The sequence below is a fragment of the Notothenia coriiceps genome, unplaced genomic scaffold (genome assembly GCF_000735185.1).
Source record: "Notothenia coriiceps isolate Sejong01 unplaced genomic scaffold, NC01 NC01_scaffold00032523, whole genome shotgun sequence".
NCBI classification, from domain to species: Eukaryota; Metazoa; Chordata; class Actinopteri; order Perciformes; family Nototheniidae; genus Notothenia; species Notothenia coriiceps.
In genome coordinates, this window is record NW_011365224.1 from 4,424 (window position 1) to 23,657 (window position 19,234).

Here is a 19,234-nt window from a genome sequence, read left to right on the forward strand (position 1 = left end):
CACACACACACACACACACACACACACACACACACACACACACACACACACACACACACACACACACACACACACACACACTCTAGGAAATGCCCTGTGGTGATCTGAAAGCAGCCTTTTGGTATACAGATTGAACAACATTGAATTCTAATCAAACTATAAATATGAAGTCTTAAATGATCACGGATACGGTGTGTATCCAGAAATAAAGAGGTGTTCTTCCATGGTGTTTCACTTCCTGTCTTTGCTGTTATCAGATGTCTGACTGGTCTGTGGACTACAGTGTGTCGGGGGGGGCGGACAGAGACGGCTGGCAGTATGCGGCTGATTTTCCAGCGTAGGTTTCCATATCTCAAATCCACCTGCTGTGGCTTTTTCTTTTTTTAAAACTCTGCAGCCATAACAGATATGACTTAAATGTATTTATTGTTTCCTGCTTTTCCTCTTCCCCATCCATGCAGGTCGTATCATGGCCATAAAACGCTGAAGGACTTTGTGCGTCGCAGGCGATGGGCCAGGTACTATAAAAAGCAACAGGTGCCAGCGGTCACAGAGGGGCCAGGGCACTTGACATTTGCAGTTGTTGTTTGTGTGCGAGGGCTTTTTTTTTTAAGTCAACAGAGCTTTAGCAGAGGAGGCAGAGCAGAGAGAAAGTGTTGATCTTTGTTCAGCGCAGGAAACTATATTTGATGATTAATCAGTAGAACAAAGGTTAATCACAGTATATATTTCTTATACACATGGAGATCTTACAATCCTACTCCTTTCCAAGCATTACAATAAGTCACTCTTAGAAAATGAATATGCTGGATGTTGAAAGACCAATAGAACAATTATTTAACATAAAAAAAAAAAATACTTATTAAATGTTTAACTGGATAACTCACTCTCCTGAATTTATTTTGGAACAAAACATAGATTTTTAGTGATTTTAGTTAGAAAATGTCCCTTGTCTGTTCATTGAAATCCCATCAACAATGCTTAGAGTCTAACTATATACACACATGCAGAAATTAATGTATTGCCCCAGTGTGGGAGGGTTGAACTTTATATTGTCACATGATCAGCACTCTTCCAATCATATAGAGAGGCGAAATCCCGTCCATCTACTTCCGCCCCATGGGACCTTATTTCTGAAAAATTATGTATTGAAGTCAATGGGGAGAGAAAACGTATCTTTCGATCCCGTTTGAATTGTGCCACGAATTACACATATGATGTTTGTCAATCTTAAAAAATTCTTTGCATGTCAAAAAAGTTAAAGTTTGTCGTAAAACTGTTGAAATACAAGACTATGAAAAATACGCAACTAGAAAGACTACAAATCCCAGAATCCCGGTCCCGCATGCTGGCTCTTACGGAACCGACTAACTCCCCTTGTGTGTATGTACAGCTCTCAACATGCCCAGACTTGGAGTGATTTTCACCTCTTTTAATACTTTCCGCCTCATTCTGAAATAAAGAAGTGAAATGTGCCAACGTGACGGCCGTCTTGGTGTGTCCTGCGAGACGGGAGATGTAGTTCACACAAAAAAAAGTGTTACTTCACAGTTTTACGACACATTTTTATTTTTTTGACTTGCAAAATTATCTTTTAAATTGACAAACATCATATGTGTAATTCGTTGCACAATTCAAACGGGATCAAAAGATAATCTTTCTCTCTCCATTGACTTCAATACATGATTTTTCCGAAATAAGGTCCCATGGAGGTCCCCCGGAAGGGGAGGGACCTCGCCTCTCTATTAACACTATTGGTTTCACCTTTCAAAATAAGAGCGTACTGTTTCAATCAATNGTGTGCCTTGGCAGTCTCAGTCTCCATTGACTGCAATACATGATTTTTCCGAAATAAGGTCCCATGGAGGTCCCCCGGAAGGGGAGGGACCTCGCCACTCTATTAACACTATTGGTTTCACCTTTCAAAATAAGAGCGTACTGTTTCAATCAATTCTAAAATTCTTTCAACGAACCAAATTAGCTGTATGGGAATAAACTGGATTATTTTAGCCCTATAAAAGCACATTCACCTGAATTATTTATGGTTATTTAATTATTTTGCTAGACCTCATACTCCAGCAGCATCTTTAAATATTGCAGTTAAGGGAGCATTGTGTTTTTCCTCGTGCACAGGAAGTGTAAACTGACGACCACCGGACCTTGGCAGGAGGTTCCTCCCATCTCCCTGAGTGACGTCACCGTCCTGCCGTGTGCAGCGCAGATCAGCGTGGACGTGGTTCCTCTGTGGGCCATCAGCAACAAGGGAGACGTGCTCTGCAGACTGGGAGTCTCCACACTGACGCCTGCCGTGAGTCACTCTTACTGTACAGACAACCCATGAACAGGTTAAACACTGTCTGGTGAGTCACCCAGAAACATTTAGAGATATTTTCAAATGTCTTACTCAGCAGAACATATTCCATCCTTGCTTTGGAGGTGTATCTCTTTTTTGACACTTTCATCATTCTTTTCTTGTATACAAAAGTGAAGAAGGCCATTTTTCTAGTCAAGTTCCTATTGATAAGGAACAATGGATACAGTGTAGCTGCAACAACAGGTGCCTTGGAGGTAATCATCCGGTTGTCTCTCAGGGATCCTCGTGGCTCCACGTGGGAACCGACCAGCCTTTCAAGTCCATCTCCATCGGAGCTGGCAGCCAGGTCTGGGCCATCGCCAAGGACGGCTCTGCCTTTTACAGAGGATCTGTCTCTGCAGAGAGTCCTGCAGGTCAGAGGACAAGCTGTGATATTCTGCAGAGAAAAAACTGAATATTGTCACATTTTAATTTGAAATATAAGATGTACTTGAAAATTAGACGAGCATTAATTTTATGAAACAAAACGTGTCAGCTTCAGTGTTTTCTAACTTTTTCTGTATATTTCATATTGTAAACTCTATAGATACTTTATCTAATCTAAACAAAGATGATTTTACCAATATAATATTTTGTGTTTTGTCTCCCTCCTCAGGAGACAGCTGGTACCACATCCCCTCCCCGGCCAAACAGAAGCTGAAGCAGGTGTCTGTCGGCAGGACGTCAGTGTACACTGTAGATGAAAATGGTGAGGCTAATGCATTTGTATTTAGAGCTTACCTTTTAGACAAACATTAATTTAAATAATAACAAGAACTAATGATGTTTTTTGTGTTTCCTGTGCAGGTAACCTGTGGTACCGGCAGGGCGTGACCCCCAGCTACCCTCAGGGATCCTCCTGGGAACACATCTCTAATAACGTACGCAAAGTCTCCCTAGGGCCTCTGGACCAGGTCAGTAACAAGACACATTCTTTTCATATATCAAAATGTATGTGTCAACAATTGAATCCACAAAGAAATAACACTTTGGGGTTATAAACAACCCTTGCATTTGTTTATTTTGTGATTTTTGTTGTTGTGGGGCAGGTGTGGATCATAGCGGACAAGGTGCAGGGCAGCCATGGTCTGAGCTGCGGGACAGTGTGCCATCGGCTGGGAGTCCAACCCATGGAGCCCAAAGGAAAGTCCTGGGACTACGGCATCGGGGTGAGGCACTAACTCACTATCTGTTCACCATCGTTGATATTTAGTTGATTAGTAACAACATGCTGGTGTATTCTATATGTGTTTGCAATGTATCAAACACATAATACACCAGCAATGCCCTCGTGGATGAACAGGAAGATAGCATGTATTTGCCCTTTAGGTAAACATGAGAAAATGACTCAATCTTGGAGAATATAGTTTGGGGTCTGAGTGTGAGGGATTTAGCTAATTGAGATTAATAAACCAGAACCTACAATGATATGGCTTCATTGAAGTAAAGGCACTTTCATGTTCTGAGTTCACATTTCCATGGTTTATTGTAAGTTGCTTTGGATAAAAGCGTTGGCTAAATGAAGTGTAACTATATGAAATGTTAAAGTGTCCGTATTGTGTATGAAAAGAAAAAGAAAACTTGACTAAGCCACATGTATAATAGGATAATGTTGACAGTGTATTGTGCTGCACAGTGTTGTAAATCCTTTTCTGTGCCCACTGAAAATGTGTACTTGCAACAAACACAAATGCACGCTACTGATTTCTCTCCCTCTGTTCTGGTCCTTTAGGGTGGATGGGACCACATCACAGTGAGGGGGAACTGCATGGAGCCGCCCCGCATCCGCCTGCCCTCTCTGGGGGGCCTGGCCTCTCAGAGCTCCTTCCCTGTGAGCACGGAGGCCAACGGCAATGCTGTGGGATGCTAGACAGACACACACACACACACACACACACACACACACACACACACACACACACACACACACACACACACACACACACACACTCTGTACAGAGCCTTCCTAAACCATAGTACCTTTCTAGTAATATTTAGTATGTCGTTTTTGTTTAAAAGTACTTCTACTTCTAACACTGGAGTAGCAGCACTGCTAATTCAGCTCTAAACTCTGGAGGACAGCCTTTAGTGTTCACGTCCTGCAGTCAGGGTCACGGAAAGTTCTCCGTTTTAGACTTTCAGAATCTCATATGAGCTGAATTTCTCTGTCTTTGCTCACTGACATTGAACTCGCTGGTCTTAATGCATTTTGTCCATATTTATTCATCATGTGTATGTAGTTTCTTTGTATAGAGTACCTCATGTTAGGTTCAGATGAACTTGGAAAGGTAGGGTTTTAATGATAAAAAGAAATGAATGTACTTTAATTAAAGCTATTTGACTGCTAACTGTCTGCCACTGGGCTGCTATTTAACACAACATTAAAAACATGCTTAATATTATCCTACAGGCAAAAGGTTAACACACTTTCCAATAGACTAAAGCCTGATTACTCGGGAACATAAGAAATCTGATAACAGGATGGAGCAAATAAGGAGCTGACAGATGGCAGAAAAGCACGACTGTAGAATCTTCTAAAAAGGACTTTTGAAGCCTACTTCTGGGTTTATGCGTCCAAATGTGTGTGGAACCTGTGTGAAGTTAAGACATCTTTAAAGCAAGGCAAGCTCTCAAACACACACACACACACACACACACTTTTCTGTGAGCTTTAGTGTTTTATTGGTACTACTGAGGCGCTTACTAATTGTAAAAAAAATGTGCTTTGTATTGTAACAGGAAATGATCGGGTTTTCTCATTGACTTCTATACATTTACAGTGCTTTTGGAGCCTGTATGTAGCAGCTTTAACAAGACATGCACTGGCTTTATTTACTTGTGGTGGTTGCCTTGTACCAACAGTGAACTGGTGTTTTATAAAGCTTTTATTTTCTTTATTTAAATGTAGTTTTCATGGAGTATGTGCAATGGTTAGCATTATAAATAAGGGAAAAGTGTGGATTACTTGTATACGTTCTGTGGTTAAAATGCTAAAACTGAACCTTCCTCTTTCTCAGGAGCATGTTTGCATGTCGGCATTTACTTCCTGTCGTTAGTAGAATGTTTGCATGTCGGCATTTACTTCCTGTCGTTAGTAGAATGACTGAGCGATGAGAAGAAAATGTTAAAAACAACTATATTTTTGTTATAAATCTGTAAGATATGAATATTATGTACTTAGTATAGTGCTGCAATGGTAAAATAGTAAGCTGGAATAGTGTTACTACTTTCGACATAAGCTTTTAATTTAAAAACATGAATAAGTATCCGTTCAGGCTTTAATTTATGTTAACAGCTGTCTAAATTCCTCTGTATCATAATGTATCGTCTAAATATGATGCAGCCTTTGTTGAAATGTTGAAAGTGTACAGAGATCCTGTTTTACCTGTGAATAACTAACATTGCTTTGTGTTACTGTAACGTGCAACACATCCCTGCTGTTGACATTGTGGAGTACATTTCTCAAGTGTTGTGCATGGTCAAAGTAACAGTCCTTATCTGTCAATAAATAAATGTGTTTATTGATAGCAACTCCCCAAATATTTTTTCCTGATGTTATTCGCTACAATGTCTTGCCTTGGAGACACATGGAGACAAACAAATAGTCAAATAACACACACTTTAAATATTATCTGTGTGCACACGCTGTGAGAAGACTGTTAGATTGTCGTCATGAGCAAACACAGTTTCTCGCTTCGTTTCAATATTCACGCCGGCTGCTTGTCTTTCTTCCTGACAGTTGTGACTAGAGGCTACTCGGCAGGTTCCTCAACAGAAAAACACACAAGAAGATCACAAGATAACACAAAGGAGAACAAGTTCACAGAATTGCGAAAGATTCGTTCCTGAGTTCAATAACACATGACTCTTCTTACTCTTCGTAACCACGATCTGCAGTCTTTTTTAGAATGGTCCTTAAATCATTCCTTATGTTGCAGGAAGGGCACTTTTGTGATGGTCAAGCGTTGGGTTTATTGTCAGAGAACAGCACCCACTTCCTGCAGAGACCCACTTCTGGTCCCAGGGATATTTGGCCCTAAAGGTCACCACACACACCTCTGGTCTGCAGCCTCTGTTAGCTGCGCTGGCTGAAGCTGTGCATTTGGGTGAGATACTGAGTGAGGTCGTCCTCCCCTTCATCCTCCAGGTGCTTCTGGTAGCACTGGAGCAGCTTGGCGGCATTGGCCTCTGAGGAAACCCCCCCTTCAGGCAGGCCGGCCCCCGACATGTCCACCACGATGGTAGTCAGGGCTTTGATGTAGTTCTTCGCCAGGGTCAGAGTCTCGATCTTGGACAGCTTCTTCTCGGTGTTCACGTGAGGGATGGCCTCTCGTAAAGCTTGGAAGGCGTTGTTGAGTTTGTGCATGCGTGTCCTCTCGCGCTCGTTGCTCTCCAGGCGCCTCTTGCTGCGCTCCTTGGTGTTGGAGCCGCGGGTCCTGCGCCGCCGCCGGCCCCCGCCCCTCAGAGACCCCCTCCAGGAGCCCCCGATCCGCACCGAAGCCTCCGAGCCCTCCTGCTCACTGGAGCCCGGTTCTGGTTCTGTGTCTGCTTCTATATCTGGCTCAGGGTTGGACCACGTCCTCCTGGAGGGTTTCACTGCCTTCCCTTTGGACTTCATCCTGATTCAGCTTTTTCTCACAAAGTTTATATACAACAGCTTCAACAGGCCTGGAAGAGAAGATGGGAGTGTTACACAGGAGCAGTGGAGTGTGGTGAAGTACATGTACTCGAGTAATGTACCTAAGTACAATTTTTAAAGGTATTTATTTGAGTTTTTTCTACTAGAAAATAAATTGCCCTTTTTACTTCACTACAGGTATTTTTCAGCTCTATAGCCATTATCAGATTCAGATTATTATCTAATACAGAATATAAATAAACGAATAAATAAACATATTATTATAGGGTATTATATCTGGCATTAGTACACAAAGTAATATAAATGTACTCCACCTTTTCCACTGGTGATTAATGCATAAATGCATCCATAATTATAGTTTCTAACATATGAATTTGAAATGAGTCACAACCCACAACAATTGCTTTCACTGTCAGTACTTTAAGTATAAACTGATTCCATTACTTTTGTTTTTTTTAGGATTTTGAATGCAGTAAATGTTAAGAGTGTTTTTACAATTGCTACTTTTACTTGACTTACATATCTGAGCACTTTTTACACAATTGCACAGGAGTAAGAACAGTTTTTTTTTTATCATACATTTTTTATTGCAACATCTTCAATTTACAACAGTACAGAAGGCAATTCAGGTTGCACAACATTTTGGATTTCCATCCCTCTCTCCTACACCCCACCTACCCACGAGTAAGAAAAGTTGAAATACACAAAGGCATCTTAACATTAATTTAAAGTCTTTTCCCAGGCATGTAATCCGCATTTGCTAAATAAACCTCCCTCCAACTCAAACAGCCCAGCATCCTGTTGTATCTAATCAGCCTGTTGCAGTGTGAAAACGGCATGATGTTGCTCTGTTAATCTAGCCTCTCTTATCCCCACACTCCTGTGATAATACCCATTTCAAGGTTACACTCACAAGAACAGGGAGTCCAACCAGCTCGCGATAATTCACCTCAAATGCTCTTTAACTAACCCATGGGTTTTACTTCTTTTCTTTTTTTTACAAAGCAATGATTTAGAAACTCCCTGAAGTTAGGTTGAAGTTTGCTGTAGTTAAGGTAGTTTAAAGGGGTTTCACAAGCAAGCTTTAAACCACATCATCAAATATGCTAATGTATTAAAACTGCCAATTTTTTTTAGATAAAGCTGTTTTACATAGATGTGCACACGATATAAAGGAAGAGACATTTCTACATCAACATCCCTCTCTTTAATTTCCTAACCCAAGTTTAATCTGTGGTTGCTGATATGAGATAAACATACAAAACTCATTCACTGTAGTAAACTATATTCACAGCAGCCATTAAAGTGTCTTAAACAACTTAAATAAATACATAAAAAAGTCTTACCTTGCACGTTAAACTAACTTTCCTCCTCCTGAGTGTTTAAGGGGAAATCGTCATCATGCAGCCGGTCATTGAATGCACCATCATATAAAGTGAAGAGAGGAGAGAGCAGCAGACATAAACACACTCACACACACACACATGCAGATAACTGTCACATGCGAGCTACCTGTAGCGGACTGATGTACACGTAGCGCTGCTCAGCCAATCAGAGAGCGAACTCACTCTATGACCCGCCCACATGCTGCTGTCACTGTCACACTGTCATAATACTGCCAACAATATCAGGTCTTAATGACTGCAGTCTCTAAAATTATCCAAAAGAAAATAATATAATAATTAGTCTACATTATAGTAGCAATACTTGAAACATAATATATGTTAGCCTACAAGTAAAGTATGTAGGATGTCTCTGATCTAATATTATCAGCTCATTATATCACTGTTGTGCCCAAAAATTGAAATATAAAATTATTATTATTATCATTAAGTGCAAGTTCCTTAAAACTTGTGTTTATATATACAAGCAAATGTAGCATCATATTAAAACCACATTGGTACAATATTTAAAAATTTTACATTACATTATTTGGCCTGGACTAAAATAAAGACGACATACTTAATGCTTTTTGCCCTGAGTTTTTTACTGAGTCGTTAGTACTGAAAAACACTAAATCTTTGGTTCCTCGTCCGGTCCTCAACTCTGGGCAGTTAACGTAATTTCCATTGTAGCTTATCAACTTCAGCTGCTTCATTTGAATACAGTCCTGCAGGCTACACCTCAATGTACAGAGCCACACTTATCCCTTTGTTGACCAGACAAACTGTTTTAACCACAGACGAATTGTAAACTGAACACAGATACCAAACAAACAAGAAGACAGCATAATAACACAATTAGCTTTTTTTAAATCATCCACTTACCCACTCATATGTGGGATCTGAACTCTGTTTGACCTGAAAACAATGTTGGCAGTTGGGATTATTGTCCTTTACCTGCTGTGATAACTAAAGACAGAGTGTGTGTGGTTTGCCATAAGAGTATTTGTTTAGAAGTAGTCTCTTATGACAAAATTGGTTTAATTATTGTGGTTTATCTATGGTGGTAGTCAGGATTTCCACCACCTCTCTAAAGTCTCTTAGTCTTATTCAGACATTATTTGTTTTGTAATTTTTTGTAATCTTAGTTTTTGTAGACTAAGATTTATCTGTCATTTAATGCATTAAGCCACATTTAAGTGTCTTAATTTGAGAGCATGTGCTTTTCTTTCTGTTGTCATAGGTGAGCCTTACTAAGAGTAGGGTCGCTTACATTTGTAGAGATCATAACTCTACTAAAAAGTTATTTTTACTTTACATTGTAGGTTCAGGAGCCAAACTGAGCCAAGTGTTAGCTAGCAGCTAGCAAGCTTGTTCTTTTATATTCTGTTGTCATAATTTAGCATCACTTAGAGAAGGTTAGTTTAATGGAACTAATAATATACATTACAATCATGATTTCTAAAGTTCATAACTAGGCTAAACATTTACATTTACAATACATTTTATACCCAATCCATGATGTTCAGGAGCCAAACTGAGGAAAAGCTAAATGTAAGCTAGCAGCTAGCAAGCGCCTCCTTACAAGAAAATGCAGCATCGGTGCAGCAGAGAGGTGAGTACAAATATTGATGAATGAATGAGTTAGGGAAACGTCTTAATGAATCCACGTGGTGTTTGTTAAGTTTCTGCCAAAACAGAGAACATTAATAAATAATCCAGATGTTTTCCCTTTTAAGGCGAGACACGGCAGGCAAAAACATCGTTTTTCAAGCACTGGTCAATTTTGAGATTTTGTGCTATTTTGATTCTATAACATGTTTTATTTCAGGCTTTTGGAAGGAAAACGTACAAAATACACATTTAAGTGTTTATTTGACTATAGTTTGTCTATTTGCGTTAGTAGATTTCTCCTAAATTCACCAAAAGTTAGCTTTCTAACGTAACATAAAGTACCGCGACCGCTGTGTGCACCATGTCAACAGAGATATCGTTAGAAAGCTCTGTCTCTCATGCACAATCTCATCGGATCCAAATNGGTTAAAGTAGCAATATCGTGCTGTACCTGTGTGAGTCTTCAGTGTGTGAGTCCTCAGTGTGTGTGTGTGTGTGTGTGTGTGTGTGTGTGTGTGTGTGTGTGTGTGTGTGTGTGTGTGTGTTTCCTCAGGTACACTGTATCTAATCAACCAAACCTCGCTGATGCTGCCACTGTGGAAACATTATCTTTTACTTTTTAGTTTGTTCAGTTTCTGGCTTCACTGGCCCTCAGGCTTACTCTGTTGATTCAGCCACAGCCGCTGATAAATTCTGAGCTGAATACACTTTAGTAATGAGGCGAGCAAACAGGGCCTCCACAAGCATGACAACAAACTGAATAAATAAACAACACAAACTCCTTAATCTGGAATTCTAACAACAACTTAAACGAGATTTCAGACACAATTTTAGTAAATTATGTTTATTGAAATTTAAATGTGTGTTTCTATTCACAGATAAAGTCCAAGGACATAACCTGGCATGAAAAGCAGCTTCCAAAGAGGTCCACAGCTGGAAAGGTACTAAGACTTTTATCCAACTGGCTGTTTTTTTCTCCCATAATTTCCAGGAATCTTGTCACACCAACAACTGTGAAAGCTGAATGCACCGTCACACAGTCCTACGTGGCTCTGATGTCACGAACGGCAGGTGCTTTCAAGCAGAGAGAGGGAGAAAAGCCATTAAAGTCCCTGACTCATCATAAAAGAGGAGGGAGAAGGTGAAGAGGACCAGATCTGCCCGATTAGTCAGTTTTTCCATTAGGCCAAGGCTGGCTGTCTGAAAGAAAAACAAGTGTGGATGTCACATTAGGCCACGGTGACAGTGAGCTGGCCTTTCGGCTGTTTGACCACCACTGGTTCATACAAAACAGCACCAGTACAACTGAATGTGTGTGTGAGTGTAATTAACCTTTTTTATCTCATGGCTCAAGGTCTGCCTCGGTGACATGGGTGAGGAAAAGGCAGGTTTGGGAGAGAAAGAGATGCCGGGATAAAGCAGCGGTGGTCGGTGTCGGCAGGGAAAGGGTGTGTGGCTGAGAGTGTGTGACACACTGAAAATGGCAGTTCTTCTCCAACGCTGAGAAGTCGTCTTCCCACTCCAGGCCTGCAGGTAAAACACACAGTTAGTGACGATGAAGTGCCAATATCTAGCAGCATCAACAGCAGCATCGAACATTAAAGTTAATTTCACGCTTTGATCTTGTTACACTGTCAGAGGAATTTCAGTTTAAGTATTCAGTATGGCTAATATTATAGATATTTTTTTAATATATATAAGCCATAAGTAAATATATTCAGTTTCATTTTCGACCAGTTACAACAAATACAATTCTTCAATAAAAAAGAAAATGAAAGAAGAACTGTTTGTTTTAATTATCCCTCCTAACATCTTGGTCCTATTTCACCCTGAAATCATTTTTTAAATATTGGATGCACATCCTCGTTTCAGGACAAAATACATTGTATACTCATTTACTAGTCAAATGAGTAAATGGGACTTTCCACTACGGTCAAAGGTGTTACATATATGAAATACTAGGGATACAACCACTGGTATCATCTTTTAAATAGTACCACTGTCTTCTAATGTGACATCTGGCAGAGATGTGCAGGCCTCAGGGTGCAGCTCCATGGTGGGACTCTCCTAAGAACAGCAACAGTGGAAAGTCAGTTTAAATTAAACAGGAAACTATGGAAGTGTCATATCTTTTGTTAAGATCAAAATAGTGAATTAATAGAGCATTTAAAGTGCATATTCTACATGAGAAACAAAGCCAAACACCCACATAGGAAACCAGTACCTGATCAAACAGGAAGACAATGACTTCATCATGAAAGGACACGCTCTTCCTCCGTGTTACATCCATGTTCGCCCGAGGCAATTCTCCTGGTGAATCGCATATTTGATAAGGCTTCAGAAGACTTTCAAGGTTATTAAAACTGTCTCTGACAACCAGTTCATGTGTATTCCTGTTAGAGTTCTTGGTGTTGGAAGCATGGGCCGTGAAGTTTTTCAAATCACTTAACATGTTGGTATCACTAAAATGCCAGTCAGTATCCCCTTTAGATGTCCGACAATCCTCCGCGGTTATGTCCCCAAAACGTGGAAGTGGTATGTCTTCATCACAGAAAATGATAAAGCTATTAAGCTGATTCATTGTGACACAGTCCTGTGAGGTCAGCATGTTTGAATCCCTTTTGATCAAGCTGAAAATGTCCTGCATGCTAAGAATTAGTCTCGTCCATGGGGTGTCCTTTGGGTAATCTGGGACAAAAGAAACGAAGGAAGTGAGTGTTGAAGTTTGATGTTGAGGAGGGGTAGAGATCGGTTTTGGCGACGTTCCCAGACTGGATCTGCAGTCACTCTCCCGCCACAACTCAGAGGATGCGGTTCCTCTCTGATCGAGGATGCAGGTGATGGTCTGCAGCTTTTCATCAGCCTGGACCATCTGATCGGAGGATATGAACAGCTGGAGCTCTTCATTCCTGTAAGGTAATGCACAACAGCTTATTCAGACTGCTATTGTTTGCATTGGTTCTTATGTCATTACGAACAAGTAAAGGAAATCAAACATTTGTGGGCCTGTCAAACAACTCTAATCATCCTATAATGACGGATGGCTGGGTGTGTGTGTGTGTATCTAACTATATTTAGATGATTTTAACCGTACTGTGGTAAGCGTGGACTGTAGAGTTTCTACTGTCAACACGTGCAAAGACTCACTTTGAAACGCAGGGTGTAGCCGCGCAATCTGTAAACAGGCACAACACTCAGGTCATATTTTTGTAGTTTTAGCCAGTTTTTTGACTACCCATAATAGTCATTTTTCCCTGTATAGATGGACAAAGCTCCACCCTTTCTAGTCTCCCCTATTCGACCTTATTTCAGCTAAAAGTATGAACAGTAATCAATGGCAAAAAACTAAAAAAGTATCCCGTTTGAATTATGTAATGTCATTTTTTTTTCAGCAACTTCCGAAGACCTGTTGCTGCTTGTGTGAGTTAGTCCCAAAACATGCAGACATCGTACTGCAGTGAGAGAGAAAGTTATGACGTCACCTGCAAACCTTTGGGGTAGGTAGTTTTTCTAATTACGTATTTTCCACAGCCTCATACTTCAATACTTTTACAACAAATCTTTACTTTGCTAACTTGCTAAAGAATCTTAAATTGAAAAACATCATATTTGTATCTCAAGACACAATTTAAACAGAATCACGAAGTTTGTTGCCTTTAACCACCATTATTTTTTTCGAAATAAGGTCCCTTTTTGTAATCATTTTGTTTTTACTTGTGGTCCTTTTGTGTCTCTTTGTGGTAGGGCTTTCCCCTTTTAATAGCAGTGAGTCAGTTTGTGTGACTTTGCAGTTGTTTTGCATTTCTTTGTCATCATTTTCGGTTTCTTAGTGGTCATATTTAGTCCCCCACCTGTTTGGTGAGTGACATTTTTAAGCCTTCCCCCTACATTTTGAAAAGCATATAGCAAAAGAAGTATAATGTCATACCAATTACAATGTTGGTTGCATATATCTTCCTTTTAATAACGTGTTTTTAAGTGACTGTTAAAGGGCCTAGTCAAAGGGTTTTGGGTTTTTAGCTGGTGCACACTGGCTGGCACTTTAATTCAAAAATAATAAGTCAGCTTTTCTTAAAATAATCTCCTATTACGGTCGAATACTATTCCATTTCTGTCTGATCCAATGGAAATGTAAGAGGTCAGCTGCAGTGCACAGACAGCCCCTCGAGTGTCTGTTAACAACAGGATGTACTAAAAACTGATGAAACAGCGTGCACACAAACACATGCATTATTTGGCCACTCACTCCTGAGCCTGAATAAATATCGGGGCCCATCCATCCGCGGAGACAAAGACGCAATAGGAAACTTTTACTGCTCTGCAGTAACCAAGCAACCGCTGGATGAGTGACTCAGGAAAGGAAGAGGGGAGCTGACTCACAGCAGCAGTGACGTTAAGGATGTGAAAGGACACACACTACTGTAGGTCACACACACACACCCACACACACATGCAATCATTAGGCCGTGAAGCCTAATCTCCCCTGTTTCGGGTAAATTAACACCCGACCGTGTAACAGGTGGAGGGGTCAAGGTAAAAACAGATTATAAACAGCCAGTAAACAAATAGACATCCATTAATCCACCAAAAACAAGACACAAACATCCAAGTTAACAAGATATAAATAATACCTTTTCTTGATTTCTTTGTCACTGCATCTCTTTTTAGGAAGCCAATTAAAACCGTCCAATGAAATCACCAGCGTGGCTCCATCTCTGAAGTATTTTAACTCTGGAAAAAGAAAGCGAGGAACATATGTTTGAACCGATATGCATTGCTTTCGAAATTTGCTGCATCATGACGCTGCAAAATGCGTTGCAACACTCTCTCCATCCTCCCCACGCATGACACCAGAATATTTATTTTCCCTACCTTGCATTGTGCGAGCCCCGCTCATTTAGTCTTGCTGCACGGTGGACACTGAGGCATTGAGGGGAACCACAGGAGAAACATATGGACGGAGAGAGAGGAGATGAAGGTTATCCACAGAAAAAGAGAAGAGGAGGAGGGGGGGAAATGAAATAAGGAGAGTAGATCAGAGGAGGTAGTGAGTGGAGGTGATGAAGAGGGAGGAAGTGAGGACAGAGGAAGGACAAAGATCTCAGATATACAGCGAGCTCCCTGGAGGCTGCTGGCCTGTCTGCAGCAGCTCCGAGCAGGAAGGATCAATACCTTATCTGGGCTAATGCAACACAACATGACAGTGGATGTCACAGTGACATAGACAAGCGTGACTGTCACTTCTTAATTATTTTACCATGCCTACATTCATGCAAACACAAAAGCAGTTACTCTGGCAATGCACATCAAACATATCTTTCAGTTTCCAGGTTGTGGATTCACAATAATTGAAGAATTCCTCTGCATTTTTTTTTATATTAACCAGGTTTTATTTGTCTTTTAATGAGCTTTATTTCCAGTCAGGACCTTTTCCCTGCAGTCATCACCTTTTACACACATCTCACCTTGATGAAAAGTGAAACAAGATAATCTATGACAGTATAACATACAGAGCTGACACCACAAGGAAAGACGTTTCTCAAGTGAAATGAGTAATAGATTAATTAACTGTTCTGTTTATTTTTGCTGAGTTGTTACAGCTTTATTTATTTAATCGTTGGATGAATGGTGGTTCAACTTGAAGTACTACTACCTACTGTAAACACTGGAGTGTGGCGTTACAATGTGTTTTATAAGATCGTAAATGTGTTCTTGATCCAGTGTTTAGGAACATTTCTTCATACACTACATTTATCAGATTAAAATTGCATATAAGTAAAGTGTTTTTGGTGCATGGTCTTACCAGATGCAACAGCGAACATTAGCTCCCTCTAGAGGCTGAAAGCAGAACTGCAGGCAGCACTGAGGTAGAGGAGAGAACTGCAGCAGCTCTTCAGGTTATTACAAAACACAGGAAATACACTTTAAAAATGCGGTTTATACACATACATTGCCATAAAGTATAAAACAATACCTCTTTGTACACATTCGTCTATTACTGCTGCTTTCATTGATGCAGCTATTTCAAGTTGTACCAGTAGTGGACAGAGTACTCACAACCTTTACTTAAATACAAGTAGGAATATTACAGTGTATTAAGTGAAAGTACAAAAGTATTGCCTTTAAAATGTACTTCCGATGGGAAAAAATCAGCTCTCCCATACATCCAAGCCTGCAGGAGGAGCTCGTCCCTTACAGAGTGTCTGCTTTGAGAGTTGACACCAGGTCAGACACTTCCATACTCATATTGCACAACAGCTTTTTTTTTGAATATATAACTGATGCATCAATGTGTCCATCACTTTAATGTTGCAGTTGGGAAATCAGCTGGGAGTTATATTAACTATATATATACAGCTGGGAGGCAAAGGGTCAATTCAGTTGAGTTATATCCTGTTGGAATTACGCAATAAATGACACATGTTGTTGTTCGTTTAAAAGATAATTAAGTAAAGAAAGTCATAGTTGTTCGTACCATTTAGTGTTGTCTTCCTATCGACTGTGCGGCTGTTGTCCTCCCGGTTTGACCACATCTGCTATACATTTGAATAAAACCCAAAACCTAATGAAAGTGACCATAATTATTTTCTCGTGGAGCAAACGTGTTATTTTTCAGGCACATATTTATCACCTATTATCCTGACATCCCAGGTCGAATTTGACAACAGGACGGTTAATGAACAATATACAGTACGTCACCACTTTAATAACCTATAAACATAACATAATACCTGATCAATTATTTGTTGATTATATTTTGTTTAATTAATCTTAATCTTCAAGTTATAACCAACAACCACAGTTATAACCATATGACCATATTTGTCACCTAGTCTTAGTGGAGTAAAGTACAAAGTAGTACATAAGTAGAAGTATGAGTACCTCATACTTCTACTTATGTACAGTAATTGAGGTAATGTACTTAATTACTGTCCAGCACTGATTTTTACTCATTGAAATAGATACACAAATGCTGCCACTACATCGTTCTTACAACTTCTATACTATAACTACTGTTAAAATGCTCCAGTACTTCTGCTGCTGCTTTCATTTGCACTGTAACATTCATCCTCTCTTTTATCATGTAACTTCCAAACAGTCACATTTATGAATATGTTTACCGCTGGCACAGTCCTCCCCCTGGCAACAAAATCACTGATGCTGGAGTTCTGCTTCACACACCCTGACAGCATCAGGATGCTGTTCCCAGGAGGCGACAAATATCACCATTCAGTCCACCTCTGGGGTCCAAAAGAGCTAAAAATAAAAGAGAACATAGGATTCTGAAGAGATGGACGGATGGTGTTTCCATTCTTCTTCTTCCTGCCTTTACTGTAATTCAGCTTTTTTCTGCTAAACCTCCCCCTTCCCGTCCCGTAACCTCGTCCTCAGAGGCCTCGCGTCAGCCATACCAGGTCAGCCGGTGCACTGCTACCGTGTTTCAGTACAGTCAACTCTTTTTCCACTGGACGTAGCAGTACATGTGAGGACAGTCGCCGCAGCAGAAAGACTTCTCCATGGCGCAAAATGGAAGCTTATTCCGGCACAATCTATTTTCACTTTGGAGGAATGAGTGATGTGTGCTGTCTGGGTTTCTCAAAATCTGATATCTCGACACAAAGTGTCAGAGGAACGATTGATACGTCTTTGGTTTCAGGCGGTCCGACTGAATCAAGCCTTGTATTTTATCATTACATTTAGCATCTTTTATCCAAAACAACTTACTATAAGTGCAATTAAACATGAGAACACAAATTACAGAACGTCAATCAGTACACAATTCATTATGATCTGCTTTAAGTAGGGGTGAATATCATTTCTCCTCTGATCTCCTCTTCTCCTTTAGTCAGAAGTGTGCCTGCCAACTCTCTGGAGAAATGTCTCAATCCCACAATCCCCTGCAGCATACCATGGATCCACGCAGGGAAACTTAACCCCCTGGGCTTTAACAGGTGAACTAAAATAAGGAATGTGTCTGTTGGGCTGAAGAGGCTGAGAACAAGCCCCTGAGCTTGAATTGTGTCAATTAGTTTCTTTGCTATGTCTTAAAATTGCTCCAATTGAGTTGTAACAGGCACAGTGTGCGCCAGGAGAACTGAACAACTATCCTTTTACACTGCAGGCGCAGAAACATCAGATCCAGCCGGCAGGCGGCGAGTGACACCGAGCAATCCGTGAGAGGAGGGTAATTGGAGATCTCTGGGCTTATTCTGAGCATGCAGGGGAACACACCGATCGAGTCCTGAAGGAGGAACACGAGTGGAGCTGCCGAGAGTGCAACACCAATGGTGATCGGGGCAGTGGGCAAAGCACTGTGGGTAATACAGGAAAACATCCAGTCAGGGCGCCGCTGGTGCTGTTTGCAGCCTTTATTTGGACACGGCAGGGTCTCAGGGGCTGCAGGGGAGAGAGGGGCAGAGAGGGAGGGAGACGTGACACTAAAACAACAACATACAGAGTGGTAAACATGTCACTGTTGTGTACATATTTGTACAAGGTGTGTGGCTTCAACGGTGATAAAACTGTAATGCCACCTTTAGTCTGCATGTAAGCTGTACTGTTTGCATGTGAAGTCAGACATGGCAGGTCAGAATTGACATCTTTTGTTACAAGAGGGAGAAAAAGTAGTTGTTAAGAAGAGGAAATAGAGAGAGGGAGGTGGAAGAATAGATACAGGGGAATAATGGTGGTGCAATCATTTCAGGACATTTTGATGTTTTTTAAAGAAAGACAGACTTTTATTAGTTATTGAACCAAAGACCCCTCGGTTCCCGAAACAAGTCCCTACAGACTGAGTCCCCCCACAAACTGCATTTTAAAATATGTTTTGGGGTGAAACATCCTGTTCTTGTGGGGAGATATATATATATATGTATATCTTTTTTTTACAAAGACTACCCGGGGAACTTTTTTGAAGTCTTAACATTTTATGTAATTAAAATAACTTTTTACAAATAATACAAATGTAATCGCACACCCATCTTCCAAAAATGAAACGGAAGATGTATATGCACAAAGACATACACCTAAGGGGGCACCTTGCATCAATATTATGGGTGAATATTTTCTTTTTTTTGCCATATTAATTTAAATTACAACCAATAATCACTATCAAATCAAATCAGGTTTTATTTACATATATATTTAAAAAACGATTTTTGGTCGAGCCAAAGTGCTGTACATAAAAATAGCCTACAGTAGAGACACTTTACAGCTAATACAACAGCACAACACTTTTGTGTTAGA

The 19,234-nt window shown here is 40.4% G+C and overlaps 3 protein-coding genes across 6 annotated transcripts in view; 1 reads left to right on the top strand and 2 right to left on the bottom strand.

Annotated features, from left to right (window-relative positions):
* LOC104960939 (tectonin beta-propeller repeat-containing protein 1-like) overlaps positions 1 to 4,701 on the top strand; it is a gene marked incomplete at its 5' end in the record, with an annotated part of 9,060 nt that extends 4,359 nt beyond the window's left edge. The window contains 8 exons of the mRNA XM_010789131.1: positions 214 to 337; positions 462 to 518; positions 2,134 to 2,308; positions 2,592 to 2,727; positions 2,970 to 3,062; positions 3,161 to 3,267; positions 3,403 to 3,522; positions 4,086 to 4,701. Of these exons, the coding sequence (XP_010787433.1) occupies positions 214 to 337; positions 462 to 518; positions 2,134 to 2,308; positions 2,592 to 2,727; positions 2,970 to 3,062; positions 3,161 to 3,267; positions 3,403 to 3,522; positions 4,086 to 4,223 (950 nt within the window). The remainder of the gene's footprint in view (positions 1 to 213; positions 338 to 461; positions 519 to 2,133; positions 2,309 to 2,591; positions 2,728 to 2,969; positions 3,063 to 3,160; positions 3,268 to 3,402; positions 3,523 to 4,085) is intronic.
* Positions 4,702 to 5,241: 540 nt separating this feature from the next.
* Positions 5,242 to 8,560, bottom strand: bhlha15 (basic helix-loop-helix family, member a15). The gene is made up of 3 exons (XM_010789076.1): positions 8,339 to 8,560; positions 5,455 to 7,021; positions 5,242 to 5,415 (listed from the first exon to the last, which is right to left on the bottom strand). Exon 2 carries the CDS (start codon positions 6,969 to 6,971, stop codon positions 6,429 to 6,431), a length of 543 nt encoding a protein of 180 aa, XP_010787378.1. The 5' UTR covers positions 6,972 to 7,021; positions 8,339 to 8,560; the 3' UTR covers positions 5,242 to 5,415; positions 5,455 to 6,428.
* A 2,281-nt stretch (positions 8,561 to 10,841) lies between these two features.
* On the bottom strand, positions 10,842 to 18,175 carry LOC104960899 (uncharacterized). Of its 4 annotated transcripts, XM_010789073.1 has the most exons (7): positions 15,792 to 18,175; positions 14,861 to 14,908; positions 14,620 to 14,719; positions 12,213 to 12,897; positions 11,986 to 12,055; positions 11,321 to 11,515; positions 10,842 to 11,188 (listed from the first exon to the last, which is right to left on the bottom strand). In XM_010789073.1, exons 2-6 carry the CDS (start codon positions 14,883 to 14,885, stop codon positions 11,331 to 11,333), a joined length of 1,065 nt encoding a protein of 354 aa, XP_010787375.1. In that variant the 5' UTR covers positions 14,886 to 14,908; positions 15,792 to 18,175; the 3' UTR covers positions 10,842 to 11,188; positions 11,321 to 11,330. The 4 variants fall into 4 exon arrangements, with proteins under 4 accessions (XP_010787375.1, XP_010787377.1, XP_010787376.1 ...); XM_010789075.1 differs by having other exon boundaries at positions 11,989 to 12,055; positions 14,861 to 18,175; XM_010789074.1 differs by having other exon boundaries at positions 10,842 to 11,184; positions 14,861 to 18,175.
* Positions 18,176 to 19,234: the final 1,059 nt, after the last annotated feature.

What these genes read in the sequence shown, in the direction of transcription:
- bhlha15 (XM_010789076.1), bottom strand. Translation starts at nt 6,971, where the DNA reads ATGAAGTCCAAAGGGAAGGCAGTGAAACCCTCCAGGAGGACGTGGTCC.
- LOC104960899 (XM_010789073.1), bottom strand. Translation starts at nt 14,885, where the DNA reads ATGAGCGGGGCTCGCACAATGCAAG. An exon ending in CGGGGCTCGCACAATGCAAG is followed by an intron (nt 14,720 to 14,860) that starts GTAGGGAAAATA and finishes TTCTTTTTCCAG; the next exon opens with AGTTAAAATACTTCAGAGAT. An exon ending in GACAAAGAAATCAAGAAAAG is followed by an intron (nt 12,898 to 14,619) that starts GTATTATTTATA and finishes ATTACCTTACAG; the next exon opens with GAATGAAGAGCTCCAGCTGT.